Consider the following 14343-nt stretch of genomic DNA (forward strand, 5'->3'; position numbering starts at 1 on the left):
TATTTGATAACACTGCTAGCCTATAGTAAATGTGTTAAAATTTATGTAACAAAATTACTTTGGCTTGTTGTTAACTTTGGGTATGGGTATTCCGCGATGGCTCAGCAGGTAAAGAATCTGCCTGCCAATGCAGGAGATGCAGGTTCGGTCCCTGGGTTGGGAAGATCCCTCGGAGGAGGAAATGGCAAACTATTCCAGTATTTTTTCCTGGGAAAGCCCACAGACAGAGGAATCTGGCAGGCTACAGTCTGTAGGGTCACAAAGTCAGACAGGACTGAGCACACATGCGGAATGCAGTAGACTTTTAAAGAGATCTCTTCAAAATACGACTTAATGCAAGCTTGACAACAAAATTAATGACATTTCACATTCTTATGTAGAATATTTTTATGTGCTTTTTTGTCTGAGAATTTAAAAGTATTTTCTTGTATTTTCACACTTTTATTTAAAAGGTATTTTTCTGAAGATTTGAAAATTATACTTAAACTACCTTGCAGCAGCTTCCACGAGAGCCTTTTCATCTGGTGAAGATGCATAGTACTCCAACTGGGCAGGTGCAAAGCTGGACTGCCAGGGACCATCACCAATGCTATCAGTCTGAACACTGCTAATCTGCACAGTGTGACAGAGACTGACTGCTTTAAAGAAGAGATCATGTTCTTTAATCTGCAGAAACATAATTAATATTCACAATAAAAATACCAATACCAAATAACATGTAGGAAACCAGAAACAAAATTCTAAAAAATCCCATTAAATACAGTTTGTAACTTGATAAAGATGTAGAACAAGAGTGCTATAATCTTGAATTGCATAAGTAATAGCTAGCTGGCTGCTTCTGACTCCAAAGAGTTAAGACGTCATGTTTGCTTATGACCCTTTAACATCTGACTATCTTTTCAGTAGACATAACCAAATTGCAAGTAAAGGTAAAAACTATTTTGTGGCAGAACTGAGATGGAAAAGGTATTAAATAAATTTAAGCTCTGTTCCTTAACAAAGTCTTATTTACTTCAAGGCAGAAGCGCGTTCCTTAACTTAGTCTCATTTAAACACCTAGAGAACTAAAGTAGATACATAATAAGTGACAATTTAAGTTTGCTTATGACTATAAATTCTCAATGCTGAACCAAAGTATAAACATTTCAAATGTGTATTTCTTGCCCCACTAACATTTAAAACATTTTCTCCTACAACCCACCAACTACAAAGAATTACTATTTCAAATGAAATTCCTATTTATTAACTTAAAAATTGCTTACTAGTTCAGTTCCATTTTCAGGACTGGTTCTAAAGGAGGAACCGGCTGCAAGATGGGATAAATTGTTAACATGGGATAAACTAGTAAGATAAGATAAGTTTCCTTCTGAAGAGTCTGGTGTTGGTCCTTCAGATACAAGTCTACCATTGATTTCTTGGTATTTTGTACCATTAATTGAACATTCCCGAAACTGCATCTCGTTTTCTGTCAGTGTACCAGTTTTGTCTGTAAACACATACTCCACCTAGAGATAGAAAAGAAAACAAACTTTTCTGTTCAGGGTCTTATATTAGACAAAAAAAAAAAAAAAAAGCTGCCCTCTGTCTCCTGATGTTGTTTACCTATTAACATTGATATACTCATGTTGAGAGTACAAATAATTAATGATGCAGGGTAACACAAAACATTTAAAATTTATAGACTTTTCTAAGTCTGTGGCATCTTTAGAGTTACGTTCATCTATAGAGGGGACTGGTAGTTTTTGTTTAATCAACAGCAGAAATAGTTCCTGGTCAGGGAACTATATTCCACATGCCGCAACTGAAAGATCTTATCTTGAATGCCCCCACATGCTAAAACCAAGACCCATCAGCCAAATAAATAAATTCAAATAACACACAAAAACCAGCTGCAATACTTCTGATGGCCACTTCTACAAGTATACTTTAGGTCTTTTTCATAAAGTGCCGTATTTATTGTAGTACTTATTTATTGTATTTACCATATTTATTGTATTTCTTAATAATTTAGCAAGTACTGTTGTCATTAGGTTCCTCCCTTTTCATTTTAAATGTATTACTGACAAAGTTTATGTTATACCCCAATCCCATTTTCCCATAAACCCTGTGGTTTTTAGTAAGTAATTTTACACAGCACAGTGATTTTTAGTAATGGATATGTCACATTACAGCAGAACTGATGAACTAAGATCCTGCAAACCACAGGGCACAGCCAAACAAACACACTGTTCTGATATACTATAATATTAGAAATTTAAAATATTATCATAGAAATAAACCAAAAGATAGGTGGAAAGATAAAAGTGCATGACTTCTCCCAGAAACCGTATTATAAAAACACGGAAATGAAAATTCAAAGAGAATTAGGAAATTAGGATAAATGGTCTGACACCCAAATTAATAAATTTCAGAAATAAAATTCCACAAAACAGAAACAGACTTGTTACTAAAGAAATAAGGAAAATTCCTCGAAGTGAAGGACATGTTTCTAGATTAAGAGGACTTGGAGTTCTTTGCCCAAAGGGAGTAAAAAAAGACACCAAGGTGTATCATCATAAAATTTCAGATTCATTGCACAAAGAGAAGATTGTAAACATTAACGTTTCCAGAAACAAAACAACAGATCACATAGAAAAACTGAGACTCAGAATAGGATTGGATTTCTCATAGAAACACTGGAAGCCAGGAAAAAAATGGAGAACTGCTTTTGAAAATATTGAGGAAAAATAATTCCCAACCTAAATTATTAATCAAGTGTAAGAAGGGAATAAAGATATTTTTAGACATGCAAAAACTCAAAATATATCCATCTTATGCATCCTTTCCGAAGAAGTTATTAGAAGATGTGGTCCACCAAAATAAGAGAATAAGCAACAGGTGGGAAGACATGGGAAGCAGAGGGCAGGAAATTTAAAACAGATGGGAGACAAGGGAAGTTCTAGGGTGATGGAAAAGGAAGTCCAGGGTGACAGCTGAGAAGCTGGTCCAGAAAGAAGTCCAAATTGAAGCAGAAAAATGAAAGGCTTCAAAAGAGAAAGCGAGCAACAGAATAAAAAAGAGAAAGGAAATCCTAGATTACCTGCTGTGTTTGCATATGTGAGAGATGGTTCATACACTCATCAGATTTGTTTGTGGTAAATGAAAATTAAGAGAATGGAAAAATAGAACAATTAAGTCTAACAAAACCAAAATACATAGGAAAAATGTAATTATAGTACTACACAGCACACAGAGAGAACTAGGAGTTAATAAACTATAACAAAACAGTTCTAATAATGTCAGTAAGTGAATATTTATTAAATCCCAAATTGTGATTTAACAATATTGGGGAGCTATGGAGAGGCAAAGTGGGTATATATCTGGAGATGTGTGTAGAAGGAATAGTGTAAGGGTTATATCTTTATATTTCATAGTAAATAATGTCGCAACTTTAAAAATCCAGAAAGAATACCATATAAAAATACAATGCTAAATAATGAAGAACAGTTTAAGATTTCAAAATGGGAAACAAGAAACAAGGTGTGGAGCAAAGAAAGTGGGGCTGTTTTTTAGTATAAGTTTTGTAATATTTAGTTTTATTAGTTTTTGTACATTTATTGTTTTGATAAAAATAACAAATTAGAAAAACAAAAGGATCATTTTTACCTGTCCAAGTTCTTCATTCAGATCAGAAGTATTGACTTGAGCTTTCTCATCTGATTCTTCATGATAGAGATCAAGATCCCAGCCAATAAAAAATGATCCAAGAAATTTTTGCAGTTCCACTGTCACGTACAATGAAATTGGAATGATGAAATTGTAGAGTACCAAAAAAGCAAGGAAGTCTGAAATAAATTTCAGAATCTGTGGGAAAAAAATGATTTTTGGTAAGAAAAAATATGAGAATTTCTTTATCATCACTGAAGAAAATAATCGGTTTCACATTTAAATAGACTATTAACTATATTCTGAAACAGAATAGCCTCATGAATTGAAATTCATTTATTGAATTGTCCTTTCAACACATTTATTGTTCTTTAGAATCTTAAAGAGAAAGGAAAAAAGATTAAAACCAAATTACTTAATTTGTTACTTTCTGTGCCTATGCGCAAGCCTGTGCCCAGCTGCTCAGTCAGGTCTGACTCTGCAACACCATGGACTGTAGCCCGCCAAACTCCACTGTCCCTGTAATTTTCTAGACAAGAATGGGTTGCCATTCTTGTCAGTCAGGGGATCTTCCTGACCCAGGGATTGAACCCACGTATCCTGCATCACAGGCAGAGATTCTTAACCACTGAGCCACTGGGGAAGCCCAGTGAATTACTCTGATAGAAATGAAAATTAATTAATTTACTCTTTAGTTATAATCTATAATATACAGTAAATGGAATGAAAATTTCAATATCTAGTACTGAAGTGGAATGCCAATACAGATAATCTAAATTTCTGTGATCTTCTTTAACCATTCAAATTATGTCATAGGGAATATAATTGCTTATGTCCTAAAATGTAAAAAGCATACCAGTACAAACATGTTGGCTACTCTTCACATGCAATATCCTTTTGATATCCTTCAACAATAATACTTTTAGGGGATGACACTGATAACTCCTATCAGAAGTCACTACAAAGCATTAAAAGATATAAAATTTCCAAAGAATAAAATTTTCTTTATAACAGAGTCAAGAACATCATAAAATACCTTACTACTATTTCTTTGATGTTCTGTTTTTTGGTTATACCAAGGTTCATCCCATTTTTCTTCAGCTTGCCATGTATATTTCAAGATAGTACTGATGATGGCTTCAGAAATAAGGATTATTAGATAAATTATCAAAAATGTATTCATTGACCTGAAATGAAAAAAAGAGAATATAAAATGTATCAATAACATGTTACTATACTCATTTGTTTGGAAATTATTATTGATATTAAATAAGACACTAAATATATAAGATATTATGATAGCTATCTAAATGACACAATTTATGACCATTCAATTAAATCTATTTACTAGAAATAAAAGAACAGATACATACGATTACAAACATATTTACTATAGTTAAGCTACTGTTCAAAATGCTTATAGTAAATGACAGTTTTGGCCAGTTATTTTACTGTAAATAATTATCAAAAGATTTTCTACATTTTCAGGACCTATCTTACTTTATGTGCAAACATAACTAATATTTGTATAGCACTGATATTTTATAGAACTTCTGTCACAACCACTAACTTGTCTTATGTTAAACAAAAAACAACCTTGTCTAATATTTATAAAAACCTGTGAGGAAGAGATTGCATCCTTTTTAAAGATGGTGACCAAAACTAAAAAATCGTTCTGTAGATTTCCCAAAATCATACAAGTCATGAATTGACTTTAAAATCCCTCTTCTTTTCACTGGGCAAGCTTAATATTTTATCTCTAAAGTCCTTCATCAACATTCTGTTCTTTTCAGCACATGGATTTTATATGGATTTTGTTAGGTGTACACCTAGGTACTTCTTTGGGAGTGGTGACTGCAAATGGTATAATTTAAATTTCAATTTCTGTCACTGGTGTTTCTTTTTCAATATCATTATTTAGTGCTGTGACAGTTAATTTTGTGTGTTGATTTGACCAGGCTAACCAGAGAGCTGGTAAAACATTGTTTCTGGATGTGTTTGTGAGGGTGTCTCTGGAAGAGATAGTTAGTTCAATAGACTTAGTAAAGACATACGCCCTCACCAATATAGCAACTAGTCGCTCAGTCATGTCTGACTTTTTGCAAGCCCATAGACTGTAGTCTGCCAGGCTCCTCTGTCCATGTCCATGGAATTCTCCAGGCAAAAATACTGGAGTGGGTAACCATTCCCTTCTCCAGGGTATCTTCCTGACCTAGTGATCGAACATGGGTCTCCTGCACTGCAGGCAGACTCTTTACTGTCTGAGCCACCAGGAAAGCCCCAAAATAGGCAGGCATCATCCAATTCATTGAGGGCTCAAATGGAACAACAACAACAATAAGAAAAGGCGAAGGAAGGAGAAATTCTGTCTCTTCTTGATTAGGGACCTCAGAGCTGCTGGTTCTTAGGACTTTGGATTTGGGCTAAATTATGCCACCAAGTTTCCTGGGTCTCTATCTTGCATTTGGCCGACTGAGACTTCACGGGCTCCACAACCACGTGAACCAATTCCTATAATAAATCTCCCCTTATATGTAACTTAGGTATAAACTACTGGCTTAGTTTCTCTAGAGAATCCTAATACAAGTACTATACATTTTCTTCTCAGCACTGCTATAGCTACATTCTACAAAATGTGATTGTTGTATTTGTATTAATTTCTAGGTATTTACAAATTTTTTCTTTGAAATTTCCTATTTGACCCACAGATTACTTATAAGTGCTTCAGCTGCTCCTTATCTGCCAATACTTGGAACCTTCAGTTTCCATTTTTACCACTTCAATAAGTGCGTCTTGGTATCTCTTTGTAGTTCTACTTTGTATCTCTTGTGACTAATGATATACACTTTTTCATGTGCCTGTTGGCCACATGTATATTCTCCTTTGTGAAGTATCTGTTCATATCTTACCTATTTTTTTCACTGGGCTGTTTTTATTATAAACATATAGAAGTTTTTAATATATCATTATATATTCTGAATACAAGTTCTTTGTAAGATAGATCTTGTGAATATCTTCTCCCAGTTTGTGGCTTATTTGTTCATTTCCTTAATTGTGTAGTCTGATGAAAAGTTTTTAACTTTGAGGAAGTCCAGTTTATCAATTTTTCCTTTTATTTATGCTATTTGTGTCCTAAAAAGTACTTAGTTATCTCCAGGTTGTGAAGATATCTTCCAAAGTTTTCTTCTAAAAGTTTCATAGTTTTAGCTTTTATGTTTAGATCTATGATCCATCCTAAAAATTTTTTTGGTGTACAGTGTAAGGCAGGAGTTGAAGTTTATTATTTTTTTTCCCATTTGAATATCCAATTGTTGTTACATCATTTGTTGAAAAGACTTTTTCCTCACTGAATTCACTTAATGCTTTAGTTGAAAATCACTATTTCTCAACTCTCTATATTTTAACCTACTGAACTATCTTTTCATGCTAAAATCATACAAAATTTACTGTAGCTTTATACTGTCTTGAAATGAGGCAATGCAAATCTTTTTAAGTTTTCTCTCTTCTACCACTTCTTTTCCCTTTGATCCCTCGATCTAGGTATGCTGCTGCTGCTAAGTCACTTCAGTTGTGTCCGATCTGGGTACAGATTTACCTATTTTAATATTTGCAAAGAAGCAACTTTTGGCTCTTAATTTTGTCTATTGCTTGTTTTTTATTCTGTTGTTTAAAGCCTACATTTTAAATATTTCTTCTCTTTATTTTCAGATCGGGTTTAATTGCTTCTTTTTATCCAGTCATTTGGGTAGAATTTATGTGCCTGTTTTGGAGTTCATTCCCTTAAATGATTTTTGCCTTTTTAGCTGCTCCTTCAGCTTTGAACTTTGTCCTCTAACGTCTATACACGATAAAGCTCAGGCTCTCTCATAGCCTGTGCAGCAGCACAGTAAGTAAAAAGGGCCCTCAGGTAAAAAGCTGCACTCCCCCTTGTTGCTGCTGTCATTTTTCAGGAGTAGACTCCTTGCCAGTTTCTGTTTTTGATCACTTTCCAATGCTTTCAAATACTTGTTTATTAATATTCTGTCCAGATTTTATAATTCTTTTCTGTAGGAGGTTTAGTCCGCTCAAGTGGTTCCATTATTATTCAACAGTTTTTATTTTAAAATCATTATTTTAGCATCTACAATATGCCAAATATTGTGCAAAATGCTACATGTATACATAAATGTTAGAAAGCATCCATTCCTCTTTGACATTGATCTTAATATTTGGAGGGGTGGTTTCCTGGTGGTCCTCAGTAGTTAGGACTCTGAGCTTTCAGTGTTGTGAGCCCAGGTTCGATCCCTGGTTGGAGAACTAATATTCCACATGCTGTATGGCATGGCCAAAATATATACATATACCTATTGCATCTCCTCAAAATATATACATATATATATATATATTTGCAGGCAAGGGACACAAAAGCAAAAAGGGACTATATCAAACTAAAAAGCTTTTGCACAGTGAAGGAAACTATCAATAAAACAAAAAAGCAGCCCACCCAATGAGAGAAAACTCTACAAATAATATATCTGACAAGAGGTTAATATCCAAAATATATAAAAATTCACACAACCTAACATCAGAAAAACAATCAGATTAAAAAACTGGCAAAAGATCTAATTGGACATTTTCCCAAATGATCAGGGAAATGCAAATCAAAACCACGAGATACACCTCATATCTGTCCGAATGACTATCATCAAAAATACAATGAATGACAAGTACTGGTAAGGATGTGGAAAAAAGGGAACTCTAATACACCAATTAGAAAACAGTGAGAGACTTAATTTTGGGGGGCTCCAAAATCACTGAAGATGGTGGTTGCAGCCATGAAATTAAAAGACACTTGCTCCTTGGAAGAAAAGCTATGACCAACCTAGACAGCATGTTAAAAAGCAGACATTACTTTGCCAACAAAGGTCCATCTAGTCAAAGCTATGGTTTCCAGCAGTCATGTATGGATGTGAGAGTTGGACTATAAAAAAAGCTGAGTGCCAAAGAATTGATGCTTTTGAACTGTGGTGTTGGAGAAGACTCTTGAGAGTCCCCTGGACTGCAAGGAGATCCAACCAGTCCATCGTAAAGGAAATCAGTCCAGAATATTCATTGTAAGGACTGATGCGGAAACTCCAATACTTTGGCCACCTGATAAGAACTGACTCACTGGAAAAGACCCTGATGCTGGGAAAGACTGAAGACAGGAGGAGAAGGGGATGACGGAGGATGAGATGGTTGGATGGCATCACTGATTCGATGGACATGAGTTTGAGTAAGCTCCGGGAGTTGGTGATGGACAGGGAAGCCTGGCGTGCTACAGTCCATGGCGTTGCAAAGAGTCGGACACGACTGAGCAACTGAACTGAACTGAATACACGAATGGTGAGACTGTAAATTGGTGCAGCCACTATGGAAAACAATATGGAGCTTCCTCAAAAAAGGTAAAAATAGAACTGCCATATGGTCCAGCAACTTCACTTTTGTGTATTTACTCAAAGAAAACAAAAGCACTAGTTTGAAAAGATATACGCACCCAATGTTCACTGTAGCATTATCTACAATAGCCAAGATATGGAAGCAACCTCAGTGTCCACCAATAGACGAATGGATAAAAAAGATGTGGTATATATACACACAGTGGAATATTACTCAGCCATAAAAAAATGAAATATTGCCATCAGTGACACGGATGAATCTAAAGTGTATTATACTAAGTCAGACAGAGAAAGACAAATATCATATGATCTTACTTTTATGTGGAATCTAAAAAAACAAAATGAAAACAGACTCATAGATATAAATAGGTGGTTGGCCTGACAGGATTGGGGGAATGGGTAAAATTGGTGAAAGGGATTAAGAAGTACAAACCTTTGGTTATAAAATAAATGATATGAGGATGTAATATCTGTATAAGGGATATGGTCAATAATATTGCAATAACTTTGTATGGGGACAGACGATTACTAGTCTCATTGTATCATTTCATAATTGATACAAATGTCAAATCACCACATACTACACCTGAAACTAATATTATTCATCAACTGTATGTCAATAAATCAGAATTGAATAAAAATGAGAAACTCTCCCTATCCTCAAGGATACCATCTTTTGTTGACTTTAAACATATACCACGTATTTTATACATATATAATATCCATATCAACAGTCCTATTTATGTGTAAATAAAATAGTTTTCTTACTTTTCTACTGCAGATCGTTTTTGCGATTTGCTCTTGTAATTTAATGCCATCTTAGTTTCCATTCCAGTATATACAGCAACACCTGAAAAACAAAACAGACTTAAACTAATCCTCCACCATGTTTCACAAAAGGAATGTACTCACTAGCATGAAAGCAACTTAAAAAATGTATCAACTGACAGTTGTTAGAATTCGGCTTTCAAGTCCTGGAGGTTTTTGGGAAACTCCAGTCATTCAGCCTGCTGATTGAGAAAGCCATATAGATTCTGTTCCTGAATGATAACTGAGACATTTGAATGAAAGCGGTATTACTTGAGTTGGAACTGATGGGGCAAAGAATTTGGAAAGATAAAGATAGCAGAGAATGCCATTACAGATACAGCAAATAGTGCACTAACTATAAGGCAAAGACAGAAATGGAAAAGCACTTTCTATTAGGTTCCAACAATGGATTGGGGTCAGTTTGAAAGGCCTTGAATGCCAGGATCTGGAGTCTAGACATAATCTCATAAGCAATGGAAAGATAATATGGTCATCTGTCACAGTAAATGAAGTAAATACAAGGAAACTGCTATTCTAAAAACATGTGCCTATGAGAAAGACTCTGAGATGAGAGAGAACGACAGTAATAATGGGACTAAAACTGGGAAGAGCAGTCTTGAAATTAGGTAAGAGCAGTCTCATTAAAAAAAAAACAACAAAAAAACTTTGGAGTTAGAGCTTTGTTTGAATGCTAGCTCTGCCACTTAGTTCTGCAACCTTGAGCAAGTTATTTAATCTTTCCGAGTCTCAATTTCTCCATCTTTAAATGGGAAAAAATAACCTCATTAAAACTGTTGCAAGGTTGTGTGACAAATTAGCAAAATACCTAGAAACAGAAAGACGATCAATAGATGTTTATGCCTATTCCTAAGCAGTATGATGTGAGGAACAATATTCATCATGCTCTCTTCCTAAAGATCTGTGCTGGAATTTTCACTATTAGAATTATTCCTTAAAGGCAGAGATTACAACTCAAATGATAAAGGGCACCAAAACTATAGAAATGTGAGAAATCAGACAGAATGGTACAACACAGAGAGGCGGTGCTTAGGAAAACAGCAGCAAATTCATCTAAAGGAATACACATATTTATGTGTAAATAAATATGTGTAAATAAATTTAAATTCATCTAAATTTCCTAAAGTTTAAGACTGTGAAAGGTATTACTGCTAGAGAGGTGTTAAAATACAGCATTATATGAGAGAGCCTAAAAGTCCTGGAGGTTTCTTTGGACTTTTTAAACCATAAAACTTTATTATGGTTTCCTTTTTTAAATTGTGGCAGAATACACGTAACGTACAATTTACCATTTTAATTCAGAGGTACTTAGTTACATTCACAATGTTGTGCAACCATCCTCACTAAGAATATTTAACGCCCCCCTCCTCCCAAAAAAATCCCTGAACCCATTAGGCAATCATTTCCCATTCCCCTACCCAGCTCCTGGGAACCACTAATCTAGTTTCTATTTCTATGAATTTACTTATTTTGGGCTTTTAATATAAATGGAATCATACAACATGTGGCCTTTTCTGTTTGATTTCACTCAGTATAATGTTTTCAAAGTTTATGTTGCAGCATTTATCAGTACTGCATTTCATATAGGGGAATAATATTCCATTAGTTGGACAGCCTACATTTGTTTATCCACTCATTAGTCGATAGACATTTGGGCAGTTCCTACCCTTTGAGCTATTGTAAACAGTGCTGCTATGAACATTCTCATACAAGCCTTTGAGCACCTGTCTTCAGTTCTTTAAGGTATATATCTAGAAGTAGAATTGCCAGGTGATATGTTTATAATTCTATGTTTAACTTATTGAGGAACTGCCAAACTATTTTCCACAGCAGCTGGAACATTCTACTCCTACCAGCAATGTATGAGAGTTCCAATCTCTCCATATTTTGGTCACACTCATTACTCTCCTTTTTAAAAAATTATGGATTTCTTTATCAGAGAGCCTAACACTGAGAGATAAGATATAGTACAGTTAAAAGAAAACAAAAGAATGAGAAAGAAGAGCTCAAAAGCTAATGGCCATTCCTTAAAGGTGAGGAGCTAGTTGACAGCTAAAGGTTATCATTAACTTCACAATTTACCTAGAGTTGAGTCAGAGCATAGTGAATTGAGATCTCCAATGCAAGAACACTATTTATTTATCCTTTTAATCCAGTCAGTGTATGTAAAAACAGCATCTGATACACAGTCACAGATCATTAAGAATTTGCTGAAGGAATAAATGAGCTAGCAGTTTTAACAATCCAATCTAACTATAATGGAATAATACAAGTGGTTTATTGTACCATGGTGCCAGATTATATAGTTCTCAACACCATTAATACAAATGCCAGAATTATCTTCTTAGCACGAAGTATTCACAAAGAAAATATAACAGCAAGGTTCCAATCTATTATTCAAAAGTCAGAATTAAGAAAAAATATAACACAAAATTATATTAACACAATCTTTGAAAGAAAATTATCACAGACAAATTATCTAACCAAAATAACACAAATGCTGTGCTTTCAAAAATACTTCATATAAAGCATCAAAACAAATCTATTATTAAAATTTTTCAATATATACAAACCAAAAATTTCTTTTGTGTTTTTTAATCTGGCTCCACGAAGCAAGAGACTCTCTGGCCCCAGAGGTCTAGGGGGAAAAATAACCAAAAGCATTAAATTTATTAAAAATTCAAGTAAAATTTAAATGGCATCTTTAGCAGACAGAAGGGACTCAAAGCTATACTTACAACAATGCTTTCTCATAAAACCAAAATCTCAGCTAGTATAAAGCTGTCTAGGTCAATCATGATGTTAGTTACTGTAACAACAAATATCTGCTTTAGCATTTCAGTCATTTTAAGGTCAATGACTCAGAAATAAGATTATGCCTGTAGATATCATCAGAAAGCCACTACTTTTAGAAGTTTAGACATAAAACAAAATTAAGTGATGTTAAGTGGTAACTTAAAAATGTTTTACAGAAGATGAAATTTTAAAATTTTGACCAAAATCAATAAACAGTTTTCAAAGGGAAAATACAAAATTAAAATGCAATGTAAACAGGTTGCGTGAAGAAAAAAAGCAATGTAAACACAAATTGTATTATGATTTGTGTATTACTGCATGTTTTCTGCACAATTAAAATTATACTAGGTTACAAATGATAGCATAGTAAGTGAGTTAGTATTTTTTTTAGGCAAGATGAACACTGCAACTTGACTACTTGCATTGCATACTTCTTGAAGCATGGGGTTCTTCTTGCTGTATGAATTTCTCTCCATAATGGAGATATAAAACGAGAAGAAATAACTAGAAAGGAAAATTGTATTTTCTTAGTGATAGCAAATGATAACTCTGTTATGGATGGACTAAAAAGCTTTAATTTTGTTGATATTCCTTATCATAAGGCTTTTCTGAAATATACATACAAGGTTATCTGAATTAAACAGAATCTGAACCAATTCTGAAGAGGTCTATAAACCCAAACACTAAAAAAAAATCCAATGAATATAGGGGTCCGGTGTTTGGCTATGTATAACAAGTATGGTTTTATTAGATCATATATTTGGAACACAATGAATGGATATTCCAAAATCAATTATTCAGGAGACTTATTACAGTTCTTTTTCATTTGGTTCCAACAATGAATAGAAAAACTTTGAGCTCAAGTTGGCATATAAAATTAGGATATAATGGTAGAAAGCCTCAAATTAAAAAATTCATTAGTTCACTCTGGTTGCTTCAGCAAAGAACAAGGCTCCCTTAAAAAACAAACAAAAAAAACAAAACATTCTCCTTGCTAACATAATTGCTCTTTTCCTTTACCAGCCACAATATCTTAATGCGAGTCATACTATGTATCCACACAAGCATTCCATTATGTCACTATAGAAATCAAAATAAAACCCAGTCACTGTTGTTCAGCAGGGGTCCCTAAATTTACAAAGACCTTGTCACAGAGTTCACTGAACGTGCCCCTATGTTAACTTATATTAAAAATGTGAATTCATCCTAATGCATATTTTTGGTGGCTTGTCTTGAGGATTTTATTAAAACAAATTCTCAGTTCTTTATATTAGTATCTTATTTTATGCAGCCAGTATAAACTGAACATCTCCAGAAAATAGGTGGAATGCTAATGAGACGTTCAAGGGTTGATTCCAAGATTTATTCTAAATTCAGCTTTGTGGTCATGCGTAACAATGTAATCTCACCCTATCATAAAATCTTTGAAATGACAAGAAGTTTTTCATGTAGGTACCAGAAATTAACCTGAATATTGAGGGAAAACAAACCAAAACAACCAAGCAACCAAACAGAAGAGTAAAGAAGTTCTAGATTGCCCAGTACTCTAGTTTGTGAGGAATGATTTTGAAGTGAAGACCTAATTTTCCTAAACGGGGAGGAAACAATTCCCTCCCCGAAACAATTTTCACTTAAAAGTGATTGGATAATGCAAATT

At 34.1% G+C, this 14343-nt stretch overlaps 1 protein-coding gene across 7 annotated transcripts in view; it reads right to left on the reverse strand.

The window, feature by feature from the left end:
• ATP11B (ATPase phospholipid transporting 11B (putative)) overlaps window positions 1-14343 on the reverse strand; it is a 121657-nt gene that overhangs the window by 65508 nt on the left and 41806 nt on the right. For all 7 annotated transcript variants that reach the window (XM_019959174.2, XM_019959165.2, XM_070791306.1 and 4 more), the window contains 6 exons: window positions 12464-12528; window positions 9831-9912; window positions 4682-4832; window positions 3646-3843; window positions 1263-1505; window positions 491-666 (listed from right to left, as the gene is read on the reverse strand). In XM_019959174.2, the coding sequence (XP_019814733.2) occupies window positions 491-666; window positions 1263-1505; window positions 3646-3843; window positions 4682-4832; window positions 9831-9912; window positions 12464-12528 (915 nt within the window). The remainder of the gene's footprint in view (window positions 1-490; window positions 667-1262; window positions 1506-3645; window positions 3844-4681; window positions 4833-9830; window positions 9913-12463; window positions 12529-14343) is intronic.

Source organism: Bos indicus, chromosome 1 (assembly GCF_029378745.1).
Source record: "Bos indicus isolate NIAB-ARS_2022 breed Sahiwal x Tharparkar chromosome 1, NIAB-ARS_B.indTharparkar_mat_pri_1.0, whole genome shotgun sequence".
Classification (NCBI taxonomy): Eukaryota; Metazoa; Chordata; class Mammalia; order Artiodactyla; family Bovidae; genus Bos; species Bos indicus.